The 17644-nt window shown below is 41.3% G+C and overlaps 3 protein-coding genes across 5 annotated transcripts; 2 read left to right on the forward strand and 1 right to left on the reverse strand.

Annotated features, from left to right (window-relative positions):
* Window positions 1-5931: 5931 nt before the first annotated feature.
* On the reverse strand, window positions 5932-7722 carry ankrd39 (ankyrin repeat domain 39). Of its 2 annotated transcripts, none has more exons than XM_005926982.3 (4): window positions 7273-7722; window positions 7030-7133; window positions 6794-6925; window positions 5932-6628 (listed from the first exon to the last, which is right to left on the reverse strand). In XM_005926982.3, exons 1-4 carry the CDS (start codon window positions 7361-7363, stop codon window positions 6482-6484), a joined length of 474 nt encoding a protein of 157 aa, XP_005927044.1. In that variant the 5' UTR covers window positions 7364-7722; the 3' UTR covers window positions 5932-6481. The 2 variants fall into 2 exon arrangements, with proteins under 2 accessions (XP_005927044.1, XP_005927043.1); XM_005926981.3 differs by having other exon boundaries at window positions 6722-6925; window positions 7273-7721.
* Window positions 7723-8143: 421 nt separating this feature from the next.
* On the forward strand, window positions 8144-14621 carry kctd9a (potassium channel tetramerization domain containing 9a). The gene is made up of 12 exons (XM_005926983.3): window positions 8144-8344; window positions 8643-8764; window positions 8845-8888; window positions 8986-9082; window positions 9174-9232; window positions 9327-9455; window positions 9600-9667; window positions 11429-11524; window positions 11610-11759; window positions 12137-12242; window positions 12369-12502; window positions 13012-14621. Exons 1-12 carry the CDS (start codon window positions 8297-8299, stop codon window positions 13126-13128), a joined length of 1170 nt encoding a protein of 389 aa, XP_005927045.1. The 5' UTR covers window positions 8144-8296; the 3' UTR covers window positions 13129-14621.
* Window positions 14622-16520: 1899 nt separating this feature from the next.
* gnrh1 (gonadotropin releasing hormone 1) lies at window positions 16521-17502 on the forward strand. Of its 2 annotated transcripts, NM_001286296.1 has the most exon segments (5): window positions 16558-16611; window positions 16711-16861; window positions 16952-17050; window positions 17169-17186; window positions 17188-17329. In NM_001286296.1, coding segments are annotated over 4 exon segments (297 nt in total). In that variant the 5' UTR covers window positions 16558-16611; window positions 16711-16723; the 3' UTR covers window positions 17230-17329.
* The last annotated feature ends 142 nt before the right edge of the window (window positions 17503-17644 follow it).

The raw sequence follows: 17644 nt of genomic DNA on the forward strand, positions 1-17644 counted from the left end.
ACAAAGGAGGAGATAATGTAAATTAGTTATTATCTGAGGTAGGGCCAGGACTGTGTGTGTTTTGAAGTCAGTTGATCCTAGATGCAGCTGACAAAAGCTCAGACCAAACACAGTTTGTTCCGAGATGAGGTGGGGCATTTCTGATCACTCCTCAATTCTTTTCAGCGTAAGGAAATGTTCCGGACACTGTTAAAGCCGGGAATACCCTATGCAAAAGCAAACTGAAGGCAGGCTAAGCCGCACATCAGCATGTGGACAAACACAGAGTCATGCAATCCTCCGAGTGAATAATATCAGTGCTTTGCATGATGATTTGCCTAGCAGCTTCTTCATTGCCCCCAAAGTGGGGCTTTATTGTCCTCGCCTTTTGTGTTTGCATTCCATTGTTACCGGGCGAGTACAAATATCCTCCTTTATACACAAAAACCTCAGCCGGGCCTTCCACTACAGCGCCTTGTGTCCAGCCCTCATCCATCCGTCAGCATTGCCCCTGTTCTACACAGGGCCCCCCAAGCTCATACTCACCACCCCCAGCCAGCTCTTTGACATAATGCTGTTGTGGCTTTCCGGGCCTTTATGTTGGCTGTTGTCTGAGGCAGATTGAAGACCCTTTGTGTGTGTCAGCCCCTGTCCTGAGTGGCCAGGAGGAACCTGCTGGGCTGCAAGCAGAGAGACAGGAATGCACATATGAATGGGTTAGTGTGTGGAGGGCACCTGCTGACAGAGGAACGGAGTGCTTCTGTGAGTCTCAGTTCATCAGCGTAACCATCTTGTTCAATTACACGTGCAGCTCGGTGTTGCGTTCCCTGGTCATTCACACTGAAAGGAAGTGTTGTCACCACCACTGGGACTCCTTTTTTTGCTGTTTGGTATTGTAGAGAGGTGCTTAATAAATGATGTGCCAGTTCCATTGCTTTAGCTGTGACTGATGATCCCCACTAAACACAACCTCTGCTCTTCTGTTCTGAACTGATTTACATAAAAATAGGGCTTACAAGGAACTTAATTAAAATAATAATGTAAACTTGAAAACTGAAAGGTTAATCCACAACATATGTGGGAACTGTAGCTCTATTGTAGAGTTAACCTTGTCATTTTTTTTCAGATCTCATTATAATTTTAATTAAGTCCTCTAAGGGCTTCTATAAGTAGCAATGCTGCTTAATTATGAATAAAGTTCCTCATTTGAAAGGATAGTAAACATAATTTCCATGGAAATTTACTTAAAGAAATTATAATAATTTTTTTAAGTGATTTTGAGTGTGCTATGGCTGCTGGTGCCAGACAGGTTGGGCTGAGTATTTCAGAAACTGCTGATTTACCAGGATTTTTACACTCAACTATCTCTAGGGTTTACATAGAATGGTCCAAAACAGAAAATATCCCGTGAGTGGCAGTTCCCAAGATGAAACTGCCTTGCTGATGCCAGAAGTCAAAGGAGCAGAGTGCTTTGAGCTGATAGGAAAACAACAGTAAATCAATCAACCACTCATTGCAACCAAGGTATGCAGAAGAGCATCTCTGAGCAACACAATGAACCAAGAAGGAGATAATCAACAGCATCAGAAGGCCATGCCATATGCCATTCCACTGTGACACAAACCAATTATTTCAACTACAGCAATGTCTTAAAACACATAGATAACCACTAGTTTCCTGCTTCTAAATTTAGGTAAAATTGAGGTTGTTGTACTTGCCCCTAAAAACCTTAGAAACATGGTTTCTAACCAGTGGAGGGCATTACCTTGGCCTCCTGTAACACCGTGAGGAATATTGGAGTCATTTTGGATCAGGATTTATTTTACAGTGTACATATTATACAACTATGTCTTATTGCATTGACTCAGTATCTCTAAAATAAGAAACATTCTGTCTCAAAGTGATATTGAAAAACTACATTATGCATTTATTACTTCTAGGCTGGACTACTACAATTTGTTATTACCAGGATGTCTTAAAAACTCCCTGAAAAGCCTTCAGTTGACCCAAAATGCTGCAACGAGAGTACTGACAGGGACTTGACACGGAGAGCATTTTTCTCCTGTATTTGCTTCTCTTCATTGGCTCCCTGGTAAATCCATAATCAATTTTAAAATCTTTCTTTTCACATTCAAGGTCTTGAATAATCAGGCCTTGTCTTATGTTAAAGACCTCATCGTACCATATCACCCCATAAGAGCACTTTGCTCTATGACTGCATGCTTACTCGTTCTTCCTAAGATATTTAAAAGTAGAATGGGAGGCAGCCTTCAACTTTCAGGCCCCTCTTCTGTGCCCAGTTTGGATTTGGGAGACAGACACCCTCTATTTTTAAGATTAGGCTTAAAACTTAAATAGTTTAATGAGCTTTGAAACTCTGTCTCTTTTTTGACAGTGTTCCTTCTGTCCCGTCTCCCTCACCTCACCTCCAACTGGTCTCAGCAGATGACTTACACCATAAGTCTGGTTCTGCCAGAAGTCTCTTCCTGTTAAAAGGGAGTTTTTCCTTCCCACTGTTGCCAAATGCTTACTCAAAGCTTTACAATATAAAGCGCCTTGAAGTGACTGCCGTTGTGATTTGGCACTATAAAAATAAAACTGAACATAACTGAAAAAAAATAATGGAAAATAGACCTCCACTGAGCCAACAGCAAGCCAACATGTGCAAATGAAGAACATGCTGGAAAGGGAAAAAAATCATATACCGCATATTCACAGAGCTCATTTGTAGATTTGGCAGGTGATACACTACAATATGGTTTCCCAAAACAGTCTGCTATGATAGAACCTTGATATATGATCCAACAAGCTTCATTAATTGTCCTCTGACTCATATGGAAACAGCTTAAGGGTTGTTTCACTGGCCATGCTTTTGAGAAGATTACATCTCCATAATCAATAAAAAAAAATTTAACCATCCATCCCAGAGTCAAAAGAAAAAACATCCGGGAATAAAAAAGAAGAAAAAAAAATCAGACAATAACACAAAAATCACAGTTCACTGCACACAATTACTCAAGGAAGTTTTGACATTGTCCAGATGTGAGAGCTCCATTTTAGTCCAAAACACTGCTAACATGTCCTATGTTAAAATTACTATCTGATCTATGATGTGGTTGAAAAAACCTGGCCTGCAGATAGAAATAAAAAGCTAGCAAGCATGTGTCACATGGTGATCACCTGATAACCCTGACATTTCCCATAGTCACTGAGCTGACTGCCTGGAAGAGCTAAGCTGCAGCCTCTGGACTCATGGATCTGATCACCCGCTGACCTGGAAAGTGAAAGCGTAGGATCTGCAACATCACATCAACCAGCAGACAACATGCTTCTTTGAAGTGGGAGTGGACCTAAATTGGATTATGCAGCATCTCAGAGGAACAGCTCCCATATATTTGATTACACACGCCCCCTGAACCAACATCCACACGCCTACCTCCGCGACACACAACAGATAACATGGAGCTGTCTTCCATGCCAGACTCTGATACTGCACCTCCTAATGTGTGCCCATCTGCCAGCCATTTACCTGATTACTTTGGGATAGCTCAGACAGGTCCGGCTCTGCCAGGGCAGCTGCGAGGCAAGAGAATAGCATTATTTTTGTTCAGCTGAACACAGGAAAGATAAGGACTAGATGACCTTTTTTATCTGTGAAAACAGAAATCTAAATAAAAACATTAAAAATAATATTTATATAACCACTGAAACCACTACTTTTTACAGCTTTAACATTATTCTCAATCTGTAGAAAAATACACAGAGGAGTATTTGCTCTCAATACTTAGACTAAAAAGTTCCCAACACCAACTTTAAATCCTTCACACAGACCACCTTCTATTTCTGAGGAAAATAACATCCAGTCCTGGTTTAACTTGGGCTCATTATGGTGGAAGTGGGTTCCAGGGCCAGGAAGTTTCATTGCTTTCCAAATAAATCTCGCTAAACAGAGCTGCAGTCCAAATTCCTCATCTTGTGGAGTCCTTCCCAAGTCCTCACACTATGCGAAGCCTCTCAGAAAACAGCCGTTAAAATCATGCTGCATTCTTCCTTTGCTTTAACATAAGAAATCTGAGAAAAATGAAGCAGCACAGATGCTTCAAAGAGATTTTTAAAATGTGTGGCAAAAAATGGGTCTTTCTTGACCAAGCATTTGATTTTCACTCATGCAGGCCAGATTTTTTCTCACATAAACAACTCTCAAACTCAAACCAGGTCATGAAAAATTAAAGACCAAGGCCCTTAAGGTTTCCTCCAGTTTTATCAAGTGACACAGAGGGTTTTCATTAGCTCACTCACTGCTACCAAATCTGCATCACCATCAACTCTGATTGTGTTCCATACAGCCTGGCAGGGGAGCAATCACAGGGTGCTGTGGGTGGGTCCGACAGTCTGTGTGCCAGTCAAAATTACTGGTTCAACTCAAAGAGCAGAATGTGCTTTTTTTCCCTCCTTAATGCCATTCAGACAAGAAAGAAAAAAGGGGGAAAAAAGGCGAGCCAACCACCCTGCTATTATAGACATGTGGCAATCAAAGCGGGTTATCCCAGATACAGTTCCTCAGCTGTGTGCAAGGAGGAACTTGTCACTGAGCATAAACAGCTCTCTTGGCTTAGCTCTCGGAGTTAAAATACCCCCAATCCTACCCCATCTACCCCTCAACACCCTATCTCCCTGTGCTGTGTGGCGTCAGCTGCAATCAGCTCCAGATGTGGCCTGGCACCCCTCCAGTCACGGCATGGATGTGGTTTGAAGGTAGTTTGGAAACACCACCCACCAGCGGACCCAATGAAAGTTCCTCAGACTGCAGAGAGAGGTTTCTGTCATGGGTTTGTATCTGTGCAGACCGCACTAATACCCACACATCTGTAGGAGGCTGAGAGGAAAATGTATCTCTCCTATGTGCATGTGTTACTTATTGTACATGCTTTGAATAAGTAAGCATGTGAGATAATGGTCACACAAGTATTTCCATCTGTTTCAGTATAAGGAAATACTTCCATAGGTTTTTCACCTCCGGGCCTCCTTCAGTCATGTGACCTGTGTCTGATTACTTAAAAATGAACAAGTAATCTCAGTACAAAACAAACAAAAACAGCTAATAATTGCTATTTTTTTTGTTAAAAGTTACATGCTAAAAATCAGCAGACCGTTAAGAATGTGAGACACTCATATGGTTTAACTTAATTCTGAAATCCTGAGACTCACAACTAACAACATCTCGGTGCAGAAAAGTGTTAATGCTTTGCACCAGAAGCAGAAGGTTCCACAAGCTTCCTCAAATACAGTCGTAAAACTAGTAAAGTAGAAACAACGAACATCCCACTGTGGCTCAGGAGGTCAAGTCGGCCAATTGGTTCTGTGGTTCGAGTCCCAGCACCTCCAGCTCATGTGTTAAATTATCCCTGGAAACATACCGAAACCCAAATTGCCATCCATTGTGAGCCTTATAGTTAGAAAGCACTTAAATACACAGAATAAAGTGCTGTAGGAATGGGTGAATGTGGCTTGTTGTGAACAACACTCTGAAGGCATAGTTTGGGTAAAAAAGTGTGACATACGTACCAGTCCATTTACCCTTTTTAAGCTGGCCCATGTTTTGTTTTTTAAATGACCAGAAACCAGAAAAAAAACCTGTTGGAATTAGTTCACTAATATATCAGCAGTACAGCTGCATAAACATAAACTGCCTGGACACTAGAGTCCTTCTGTGATGTCTTGCTATCAGCTGTAACAGATTTCCCTCTTTCTCACAGTTACGCTGTTTAGTTCTCCAGCAATGTGCTGGGAGGATTGAATGAGGTCACTTTGTGCTTGTTGCCATCTAATTCAGATGGTGTCCCAGGGAAAGTGTCCAGCCCTTTTAGGACAACAGCTCCCCCTACTGTTAAGAGTTTAAAAGTTCAACAAGGATCACTTTTAGATAAAAGCGACCCAAAAACAGGCGAGAAGTTGGCGTACAGTTTTAATAGAAACACATGCCATATGCTCAACAGAGCCAATTATAAAAACTGATATTGTGACTGTAACAGGTGACTCGTACTATTGTGTAACACTCACAAGGGGTTTCCTCTGTGAGCTTTTAAAAGCTGCACTCCGTGTTCAAGTTCTGTGACATCATTGCACCTTTCAAATGATCTCTGCACTCTGCACTGGCATGTTGTCCTTGTCTTGCTGTTGCTAAGTTGTGTGACTGTTTTGGGTCTTGTACCAAACGTAGGAGTCCGGATATAAACTTAATTCCACAAATACACATCAAAGCTTATAATGCACCATCAGTTATCTTAACATTAAGCCACCAAGAGCACTTCAGCTCAAAAGGTGGGCGTGTTCGATTGATTCTTCCCACTTCCGAATCCATTTCCTCAACATGTCTCAGTTCTCATCAACAGCTGTAACTTTCTCTTCCAAACATGAATGCTGATGCTTGCTAAGGAAAATGTGGGAGATCATTCGTGTGATCTTAGTAACACAGCATGCCTCAGGTTCAGTGCATCTGCCATCAACAGGGGGGTTTTAAGAGCTCCTGCAGGTCTCCCTGCTGTGCCAGCTGGTAGGGTAGCTGGAGCCTCTTGTTCATCTGGCTGCGGAGTGCTGGGCAGTGCTCAACAAGGAGCTGACAGACCTCTTCGTGGCCCCCTTCTGCAGCCTGCTCAACCATGTAAGAGAGTAAAAGATGCAGACACAAATTAAATGATTATATCTCAGCAGAATGGCTGTGTTATTGCTGGAAATTCTGTACCTTGTGTAAAGGGGACATGCCATCATCATCACAGAGTGCTGGATCTGCTCTGTGTTGCAGAAGGAGTCTTACCACATTCAGATGACCGCAGTAAGATGATCGATGGAGCGGCGTGGCCCCGCCTGGCGTCTGCGGAGACGCACAGGCACCGTTCTCAAGAAGAAACTTGCACACACAGAGATGACCACTGCGGCTTCCATAGTGCTAAAAGGGGAAAACAGCATTAGTAAATTACAAGTTTAGGTACATGGGTACATTAGGTACATAAGCTCATACTGTGCAGCCAAACGTGTCTTCTGTAAACTGACCAGAGCGGTGTATCCAGCTGAGTCTCTCAAATTAGGGTCTGTCCCCTTCTGCACTAAGTACTTTACCCGCTCCAAGTCTCCATTCATTGCAGCAGACCAGATACCTGCACAGGACGCACAGCACCCTACTTCACTGACACATCTTTCAAATCAGAACAAAATAGTATTGCTTGGCCTAGTCTACATATTTGATAGCAGTGCGGTTTAACTCAGTCACCACATGCCTGAAAGGTGAATGCAAACCTCGTTCAAAATCCATTTCGTACAGCGTCTGGTAAACACCAGCAGAGGAGACGGGATGAGAGCAGCACAAACAATGCTGTCTGTCAGACATTTCTTAAAAACGCGATAAATGAAAACATTCAAACCTGAAGGTGAACGCAAGTTTATAGTTACAGAAATGCTGTCAAAGATTACTCTGTTGACAGTAACACTGTTCTTCTTCTACTGCTATTGTTGGGCTGCTCTGTGGCGCATTACCACCACCAACAGGACTACGTCGCAACAAACAAGCCGCAAAAATGCTGTTAGTGAACCAATGAATGTTTGGCCCGATGACAAGTTGACATGTTACATTTGAAATAAGATAAAGGCTGATGCGATGCGAATGAGTGTCGCTTTTCTTCACACGAAACGAAAACCTTCAGGATGGCTAAACGCTAGCGCTACAAATAACTTACGCACGAAACGTGCTTACGTAGAAGCCTCTCAGCCAATTACAGAGCTGTTTACAGGCCCCTTCAGATGCTCTCAGATTTGGTAGCGTTACATTAATGGATTTGTTTAGGCAAATTAGCGGCCGCGGTTAACTTTGACCTGCGGTGACATAATTATTATCAGTGATGCACTTCTACAGCGACTGCAACTGCTCACGCTTGCATTATTATTTTATAAGCATCAAAAATTACGTATGCTGTTTGAAACTTATACATATCACACCATCAGCTCTATTTAATGCTTGACAACAGCACAGATCCAATAAATTAATACAGTTGACTCAATAGAAAACACATTGAGCTTTTTAAATATAATAATAACACTCCCAAGTTCAGCTGTGCCTATAAGTATTCCTCCAAGTTACACTTGCAAAAAATATCTAGTTTTCCCGACAGCTGTGAAGGCATCTTTTGTCTCGTGTTGTTGTCTGATGCAGCAAGCTAGTCAGCTTCATTTGTTTCGGCACACGAAAAGGAGAGTAGCTGGGAAAGGATACGTCATTGTCCTATTATTTTAGCCTTACTAGACCTTCAGCCATAGCGCGTGAAGAATGAGAAGAGTCACGTTATTTGTTAACGGGACATGTAAAAATGGCAAGGTGGGTAATAGTGTGAGAGCTTGGGCCGCAGAATGACTGGCTTTTTCCACTGTACGTACCTAAGGTGTTTCAGGATGCACTGCTAACTGCTGATACTCAAACGCCACATCATGTACTCATATGATGACAGGGTTAATCTCTGACTTTATTACATTTTTTTTCCACAAATAAACTACCGTTGAACTTTAAGGTCAATCACCATTTCCACCGTGAGTCATTTATGTCATGTGTATGTTAGGCTGGAGTGACCCTTTTGCTTTCAGTCCTTAATCCATCGTTTTTTCCCCCCTCTCTTTAGGTTGTAGCAGTATACGGAACCTTGTCTGACTTACTATCTGTAGCAAGCAATAAGTTAGGAATCAAAGCCTCCTGTTTGTACAATGGAAAGGGTGGTCTCATTGATGACATTGCCCTTATCAGGTAAGCTCAGCTGTGACAACAAATTTGAAGGTCGCCTCTCTACATTATGTTTCTGACATGTGCGTCTGTGCCTCTCCCAGAGATGACGACGTGCTGTATGTGTCAGAAGGAGATCCATTTATTGGTGAGTGCTGGCATGTCTGCTTCTGGAGTCTCATCCACTGTCAGAGTGTCCAAAGGTTTCAATGTCTCTGTTGTCTTCCTTCACTTTATTATCACAGACCCTCAAAATGAAGCCAAGATTACATCAGATCCGCTGGCAGCTCACACTGACTGGCTAACCCTTAACATTGGTGGCCGTCTTTTCACCACCACCAGGTATTTGCGCTTTAAATTCAGCTTTCATGCCATATCTCATTCGTTGTTTCTCTGTTCTCTGGTTGCTGAATGCATCTTCTTTTATAATCAGGAGCACCTTGGTCAGCAAGGAGCCGGAGAGTATGCTCGCTCACATGTTTCGAGAGAAGGGTACTGAGACCAGCTGATCAATGAGCATTTCAGTTCTTATTCAGCCATGTTATTGAGTAAGTTTCGTCAAGCTCTGTGTTGTGTCTGTTTTCAGATGTGTGGGGAAACAAACAGGACGAGCATGGGGCTTACCTCATTGACCGCAGCCCTGAGTACTTTGAGCCTATTCTCAACTACTTGAGACACGGTCAGCTCATTATCAATGAAGGCATAAATATACGAGGTAACCTTTCTTCTTTTTCTTTTTTTCCCTTCTTTTAAAAATGTTATTCCTAAATGATGAGGTCTACCTGCATGCAAGTGATCTAATGTCTAAAATGTTAAAAAAAATGGAGGGATATGTAGCAATCTCCTGAATGTTTTCCAGGTGTCCTCGAGGAGGCTCGCTTCTTTGGAATTGAGCAGCTTGCTGAACAGCTTGAAGTAGCGATCAAGGTAGTTTTTAATGCGGAAGTCAAAAAGCTAGTTTACAATAAAATCACGTTTTATGCTGTTAAAAATGTTAATAAAAACAAACTGAAGTAATTTGTAAACCAGTTAAACCCGATATTTGATAGAGAACAGTACAAAGAAGAAAAAAAAACAAGAAGTATTAAAATTGCATACTCATTTTGAATTTGATGACTGTAATGTTATTTTTTTCTTTTTTTTTAAAGAAACAACACTCTGGGAAAGCAATTGTTGTACTTTTTGTGCATGTTTTTGTTTTTAGTCTTTCAGTCCATGCCTGCTTCACATTCAGATGCTTTTATTATGCAGCCATGTTGATATGTGAAGCTGGTAAACTGTAACTGAGCATGCAGAGTGCTTATAACTACAAGCCACATTCACCCGTTACACATATATCTATAAAACCACTTCTTTTTTTTCTTCTTACACCCAAGCGTTTTGTCTAGCATTTATACTCACACCAATGGTTGCATTAGGAGCAAATCGAGGTTGAGTATCTTGCCCAACTACCCCCGGCTGGGGAATCAATCCTCTGACTCAGCCGTCCCCAACACCCGGGCCACGGACCGGTAGCAGTCCGTGAGTCTTTTGGTACCGTGCCGCGAGAGTTGAGGCTCGGGTGTGAAATGTATGGTTTTCAGGGTTTTTATCGTTAAGTCGGTTTCCCTGGGTCTTTTCCCGTGTTGTAGTCGTGTGTCTTATTTTGAAGGAAATATTTACGTGTTACTATAGCAACCAGAGAGCATCAAGAAGCAGAGAGGAGGATGTTACTCTCAATGTTGTTGGCGCATTTCAGGAGGACGCTGCTAATAAAGTTACACAATTACACAGCTGAATTTATTATTATATTTACATAATGCCACAGTTTTTGTCTGTATCATTTTATTTTGTTGTATTTATCTGCGACACCTTAAAGGCCGGTCTGTGAAAATATTGTCTGACATTAAACTGGTCCGTGGTGCAAAAAAGGTTTGGGACCACTGCTCCGACTGATACACGACCTGCTCTACCTCCTGAGTCACAGCTGCCATAGAATGTGGTTGGCATTGTCTTACATGAATGGTGTAGAGGCTTTCCTTGAAAAGGAAACAAATCAACTGGGAAGTAGAATATGTCACGTCAAATTGTGTATACCATTCATTTTAAATGGTGCGTTCACAAATGTGCTAGTTACCCATGCCATGTGCATTAATGCACCTCCATCACACATGCTGACTTTGAGCTGTGCTCTTAATAAGCCGGCTAATCCTATTATTTCTCTCCGTATTGACGCTCCATTTATGGGTGCACCTGGAAACAGTTTACCGTCATTTGTTTTCAGACGTGTTCCTGAGTCCATGTCTGTGTTACTAAAACACAACAATACAAGTTTTTGGTCTTGTCCATTGTGTGCAGTGGAATGGATAAATACCCATTTATGCTAAATGAGCTGTTGTCAATTAACTTTTTTTGATATTATGATCTGCCACGTGATTGCTTTTTTCCCCCCCACAGTTTTTTGGGAAATTCAATATCGGAATATATTTTTCTATTATTTATAAAAAAAAATAATTAGTTTTAACATTAATATTTTATTATCAGAATTATAATCTGTCTTTGTAAATGCAGATAGTATGGAGTCATTTGGAACTCACTGAAAGCCCAAATTTAACTGAGAATTTTGATTTTTACATATCACCTCTGCTTCTTTGGAAACATGGTTGTTAAAAATGTGATCTCTCCCTTGCATGCTTTCTTTTTAAACAGAACTCGCAGCCACCCGAGGACCACTCTCCTATTTCCCGCAAAGAGTTTGTCCGTTTTCTTTTGGCAACACCGACCAAGTCAGAGCTCCGCTGTCAGGTACGGTTAGATGAAACCGTTTTAATTCACTCTCATATCATCTGATCAAATTTATACTTGACCCTATTGCTCTTAATGTTTCTAGGGACTCAATTTCAGTGGCGCCGATCTGTCCCGGCTTGACCTGCGCTACATCAATTTCAAGATGGCTAACCTCAGCCGCTGCAATCTGACACATGCCAACCTGTGCTGCTCCAATCTGGAGCGGGCTGATCTCTCTGGAGCCAACCTGGATGTAAGCGTGGCGGCTCTGGTGTTGTTCAGGCTAAATCTTATACATATCCATTCACGTCTGTAAATGCTTCCTCCTTCCGTGTATCTTAATGTGCTATTTTTTTGTTTGTTATGTTTTTTAAATGTTGGCCTTGTGGTGATGCAAAAATGTACTTGTCTTAGGATTTTTGGTCTCTATCTGCTGCCCCCTCACTTGTGTAGAAAAAAGGACTACTCTGTTCTTGAATATCTTAAAGATACTGCTACAAATCTTCCTCTCACATTCAGCTTATTTAAAAAAAACAGCACTTTTTTTCTCCATAATCTTTCTATTAATAATTTGTAGAGGTTAGGTCAGACTATCATAAAAACTTTTGCTCTTTGCTCTGCTGGTTGCAGGGTGCTAACTTGCAAGGGGTGAAGATGCTGTGTTCCAATGCTGAGGGAGCTTCTCTCAAAGGATGCAATTTTGAAGATCCATCTGGACTGAAGGCCAATCTGGAAGGTAATCTTTAAAAGCTTTTCTGATGAAAAAGGAGGCAGCCTTAATTTAGTTTTTATTTTTTGTTTTTGTTTTAACTGTACGATTTTTATTATTATTATTATTATTTTTATTTTTTCTTTAAATCAGGCGCTAACCTGAAAGGAGTCGACATGGAAGGAAGCCAAATGACCGGTATCAACTTGCGTGTGGCCACTCTCAAAAATGCAAAGCTGAAGAACTGTAATCTGCGGGGAGCTACTTTAGCAGGGACAGATCTCGAGGTGAGTCAAGGATTATCTTTAAAAGCACAGAATAAAGTGGGCTCAGGTGGCAGGTTTTGTTTATGACATCAAAATCAGGAGCAGAAATAATGACACTGCGAATCTGAATAAAATTCCCAATATGTGATGCAGCTTGCGAAAAGCAAAGTCCCACGTTTTTTGTTTTGTTTTGTTTGTTTGTTTGTTTTTTACTTTTTATGTTTCCTGAAATCTTAAAACTAGATGACATGCAAAAACAGGTTTAATTTATCGCTCTTTCTCCATTTTATGTTCATTTTAACTTGAAGATCTCAAACTTTGTGCTTTTCGAATGATTGTGGAGCAAATAGACACTGACCTGAAGCACATTTGTAAATGATTAAAAGCTTCACTAAATTTACAAGAAGCAGGTCGATCTGTCACAATCCACACAGTGTTAACAGCACAGGCCAAAGACGGTAAGGCTCGCCTCATTACTTAGGAATTTTTATTGTTTTTTTTTTGTTTTTTGTTTTTTTTCTCCTGTCCAGAACTGTGATCTGTCTGGCTGCGATCTACAAGAAGCTAACCTGAGAGGGTCCAATGTCAAGGGAGCCATTTTTGAAGAGATGCTGACCCCTCTGCACATGTCACAGAGTGTTAGATAACTCAACACCACACCTGCAAGTCCAATGCGGGCCACAGCTTTCCCCAAGTCGCTCCTTTTCAATCTCTCTATACCTATCAGTGCAGTACAGGTATACGTATGCACACCCCTGGCATTCCACCAATATTATGTTAGCTTTAAATATATTGCACTAGAATTTATCCAGGGTTGTCTTATGTATGTTTGTATGGTAGGGTGTTTTGAGAATGTTCAGCTGCGTTTATCACCAAAAAAGTAAAAGGTTCCTAGTTTGTGTAGATGTGTCTGGATGTAATCAAGTGACTATACTCATTTAGTTTCATACTTTTATTTCATATTACTTGACATGTTAATAGGAATCAAAGTCAGCTTACCTTTGAGCAGTAAAGCTCAGAGCATTGAGCTTCACTGCATGCTGCTGTAGCAGAAATGGAAGAGGGTTAATTACCAATAACTGTGTCAATATATATATTCTTCTTTAAGTATGTAACTTAATATTGCTGGATATACAACATATTATTATAAAAGAAATAATGCAAGCCAAAGCCATACACTAGCACAGTCTAACAGGCTAAAAGTGCTGTTAGAGCAACATAAAACTATGCTACAGGCTCGTTTTAAACACAGCTCGAGTATGCAATACAAGATGTATAGCTGTGAGGTTTGTTTTTCTAGTTTGATGTTTTTCTGTCTCCTAAAAAACAAAACAAAAAAAAGCTTTCCCTGGTTTTGTGCTCTGTGAATCTACCTCTTATTAACCCGAGGTGTGAGTGATCCACAACTGCATGCATTCGGATGTGGCAAAGCTTATCGTAATGTTCATGCACATCATCCGTTATTTATCCGATCCCCAGTACGGCAGGAGAGTCCATTTTCATGTTGTTAAAGTGGGGTTTGCCTGGAAACGTGCTTCGTGTATTTATGTATGTCACTTAATCATGCTTTAAACTTGTTTGCACATGTATATGTTAACGTGTAACGTGGTATATCCTTTCACCAAAAAGGTTTGGTGCTTTTCTTATGTAATGTTGTGTAAAGATCTAAAATCTAAAATCCAGTGCTTCCAAAACTTCCCCAAAAAGTCATTCTTAGAGTAGACAGAGGTGTTGTCAGCTGTTTTCTGAAGGATCTAACTTCAGTTCTTGTTCCACAGTGTCCGTTTGCATGTGAGGGGGGAGGGGGAAAGCTGTGTCTTTGACCAGTGAAGTTTCTCTAGCTGTAGCTCGAAGCTGCACCAATGATGCAATATTATTCACTCAATGAAGTGGAAGGTACCCGGCCTGTGAGAATGAATGATGAAGGCAATCATAATGTGTATTTCACCCTGAGTGTGAAAACCAATGGAAGAGCTATGGTTATTTATTTTAATACATCTCACTGAATGCAATATGGGGCAGGGGTTGATTTGTTTGAGGCAGGGAGTTGTGTAGTTATCCCTGTCTATGAATATTGCACTCGACCATGGAAATATGTTTCCATAAATGACTGTTATAAATAAACTGCTATGAAGAAAAAGTCTTTGTCATCTGTTTTTCTTTCTCGGTTGCTTTGGCTCAGTTCTCGAATGACAGTCATCTAAACAACATGTCACATCCTTCAGAACTGCTGCTTGTGCTCATTTGAATGAGCATTTGTCATTCTTTGTTAAAATTTGCAAATGTTTTTAGACATTTTGGCCTATGACTCAGCACAGCTGTCTACAGCTTGAGCTGTCATTAGTTGCACTTGTCTTTATGAGCAAACTGGATAATGTTCCTATCAGCCGAATAGTTCTACACACTTGGAATATATTTTGAAATACAACATCTGACAACCAACAGCTGGAAAGACTAAAGGTCTATGTTGTGAGTATTAGGAAAACATACACTCGCTGGACACTTTATTAGTTACACCTTATTAGCACCAGGGTGGTAGTGTCGCACTGTTGCAGATTTGTTGGCTACACATTTATGATGTTAATCTCCCATTCTGCTGCATCCCAAAGATGCTCTGTTAGATTGAAAGCTGGTAACTGAGAAGACCTCATGCAGCCACCGTGCAAATCGAACAACTGCGGGAATTCAAAGACCTTGGCTCTCTGATGCAAGAAAAGAAAGTGGCATCAACAGCGGAAATGTACTCAAGAATCGGTCAAGCGGCGGCGGCATTCCCCTCCTTACGATGGTGTATCTGGAAAAAGACAAACGTCACCCTCATCACCAAAATCCGCCTGTACTGCTCACTGGTATTGCCCATTCTTCTCTACTGATCCGAGCCCTGGGTCACCCTCAAGCACGACCTCAACAAGCTCAAGGTCTCCCAAATGGGCCGTTTGCGTCAGATTCTCCGAGTGTCCCTCCATGACCGCCTCAGCAACAGCGTGACACGTAGTCAATGTCACCAGCAACCCTAAATGGAAGAGCTGACCCTGAAGTGACGACTCCAATGGTTTGGCCATGTCTGCTGCATGAGCAACCATCACCTGCCATATCGCCTTCTTCTGCACCGCCCACTGGAGAATCGAGTGTAATGCACCCAAGACGACTTGGATCAAGCAAATTGAAGACAATCTTAAACAACGATGTCTAACCATCAAGCAAGCAAAGGTCAAGGACACAGATCGCAATGACTGGAAGTGCATTGTTGACCAAGATGGAAACCCTACGGCACCCACAGCGACGTATTTGCTTCGACCTCCCCTGCTGACCGCCAGCTAGGGACAAAACAAAGAACTGTGGAGACCATTTAACCCCAGTGGCTCACTTTCATCTTAAAGAAACCACTTTCAGGAGATTTTAGCGCATAATCCTGCTGGTACATTATGGTCAAAAGAGATGAACACGGTCAATGGACATGATACAAGGCATGATGCATTCATGCTTTCATTATTTACACCAAATTCTGACCCTACCATCCAAATGTTGCAACAGAAATTGAGACTGGTGAATCAGAATGTTTTGCAAATTTTATGCTGACCAATTTTGGTGAGCCAGTTTAAACTGTAGCCTCAGTTTCCTCCTCTTAGCTGACAGTAGTGGCACCTGGTGTGGTCTTCTGCTGCTGCAGATGTTCTTCTGCATACCCTGGTTGTTATAATTGGTTATTTCGGTTACTGTTGCCTTACTATCCGTTCAAAGCAGCCTGCCCATTCTCTCACATCAACATAGCATCTTTGCCCAGAGACGTGCAGCTCTGTAAAACAGATGTTTGTGTACATCAGGGTACACATGAGGTGAAAAACATACCAAAGCAGTTCTGGAATAACTGTCATATATCTTGTGAAGTCAGTTCAAAGTACATCATAAAATGATCAGAAACTGCAAAAATCACACATCAGGTGCAATTGTTCAAACAGCTCTGTGGGTTGCCAGAGTTGCCAAGTGTTGCTTAATCCCACTTTGTGACCCCCTGTAGTGAAGTGTTGGAGGAAACAAAGCACAGTTATATAAATCTTGGAAAATCATGTGCAGCAGACTTCACAAAGGACAGCAGAAGAGATCAGAAGTTCTTGTCTAATGCACAGAAGGTAAGGTCTTATCTGAAATGTGATAAGGACTGAAACAATATCTGGAGTTAAATGGGGGAAAAATTCTATCATTAACATGCTTACGTGCAAAATGTGAAGCTTTATCCTCAGAATGGCTGCAAAAATCTTGGCACTGTGGCTGCTGCTCGCAGGGACGGTGTTTCCACAGGGCTGCTGTCAGCACTGGTCATACGGACTGAGCCCAGGAGGGAAGAGGGATCTGGACAACTTCTCAGACACACTGGGCAATGTAAGCATTAGTCTAACAGCAACTCTTTATCTGTACATTAGCAGCTGTTGCTTTTCACTGCAATGTTTCTTAATTTTTCCTCAACAAAAGATGGTTGAAGAGTTCCCACGCGTCGAAGCACCTTGCAGTGTTTTCGGTTGTGCAGAGGAATCACCTTTTGCCAAAATGTACAGAGTGAAAGGACTTCTTGTAAGTTTTTCTCCTGAATAATTCAATGTTTAGATTCACTGATGCATCTGTCATTGCTTTCAAAAGGCAGGCAAAGACCTGACCTAATTTTCAAAAGAATTTTCTCCTTTCCTTTCAGGCGAGTGTGGCCGAAAGGGAAAATGGACACCGGACATTCAAGAAATGAAAGATTTCTTTGATTCTACATTTCATTTTTTATATGAGCATAAAACATTTTTTTGTGAATGTTGCTCTTGTCTTATTATCTAAAATATAAATAAAAGCTTTCAACTCACTGAATTTGTTTTCTGCTAAGTTTGCTTGTAATGTTTGATGCAACAGCACCTCGATTTATTAATTTATTTTCATCTTATGACCCAAATCCAAGCAAACAGTACCAGGAAAAAAAGCCCTTTGTATTTGATGTCAAATGGACAATTTCTCTTTTAGTCAAGTTTGGCTAAGGAGAAAATTTACAGCCACAGTTCAATGACAACAATATGCATAAATTTGGGATATTTAATGGTATTATGGTAAGGTAGGGGTGGCTGTAGCTCAGGTGGCAGAGCAGGTCAGCCACTAATCAGAAGGTCGGTGGTTCGATCCCAGGCTGCC

The sequence above is a fragment of the Haplochromis burtoni genome, unplaced genomic scaffold (assembly GCF_018398535.1).
Source record: "Haplochromis burtoni strain Fernald_Lab_line unplaced genomic scaffold, NCSU_Asbu1 Contig_95, whole genome shotgun sequence".
Lineage (NCBI taxonomy): Eukaryota > Metazoa > Chordata > Actinopteri > Cichliformes > Cichlidae > Haplochromis > Haplochromis burtoni.

Bases quoted from the DNA above. Each gene is read 5' to 3' on its own strand.
- ankrd39 (XM_005926981.3), bottom strand. From the start codon at position 7,363: ATGTCTGACAGACAGCATTGTTTGTGCTGCTCTCATCCCGTCTCCTCT. The intron at 6,926-7,029 runs GTCAGTTTACAG...TTCCCCTTTTAG, and splicing joins CAGCTGGATACACCGCTCTG to CACTATGGAAGCCGCAGTGG. The intron at 6,629-6,721 runs GTACAGAATTTC...ATGGTTGAGCAG, and splicing joins GCATGTCCCCTTTACACAAG to GCTGCAGAAGGGGGCCACGA.
- gnrh1 (XM_014335040.2), top strand. The intron at 16,862-16,951 runs GTAAGCATTAGT...CCTCAACAAAAG, and splicing joins TCTCAGACACACTGGGCAAT to ATGGTTGAAGAGTTCCCACG. The intron at 17,051-17,168 runs GTAAGTTTTTCT...CTTTCCTTTCAG, and splicing joins ACAGAGTGAAAGGACTTCTT to GCGAGTGTGGCCGAAAGGGA.
- kctd9a (XM_005926983.3), top strand. From the start codon at position 8,297: ATGAGAAGAGTCACGTTATTTGTTAACGGGACATGTAAAAATGGCAAG. The intron at 8,765-8,844 runs GTAAGCTCAGCT...TGCCTCTCCCAG, and splicing joins GATGACATTGCCCTTATCAG to AGATGACGACGTGCTGTATG. The intron at 12,243-12,368 runs GTAATCTTTAAA...TCTTTAAATCAG, and splicing joins ACTGAAGGCCAATCTGGAAG to GCGCTAACCTGAAAGGAGTC.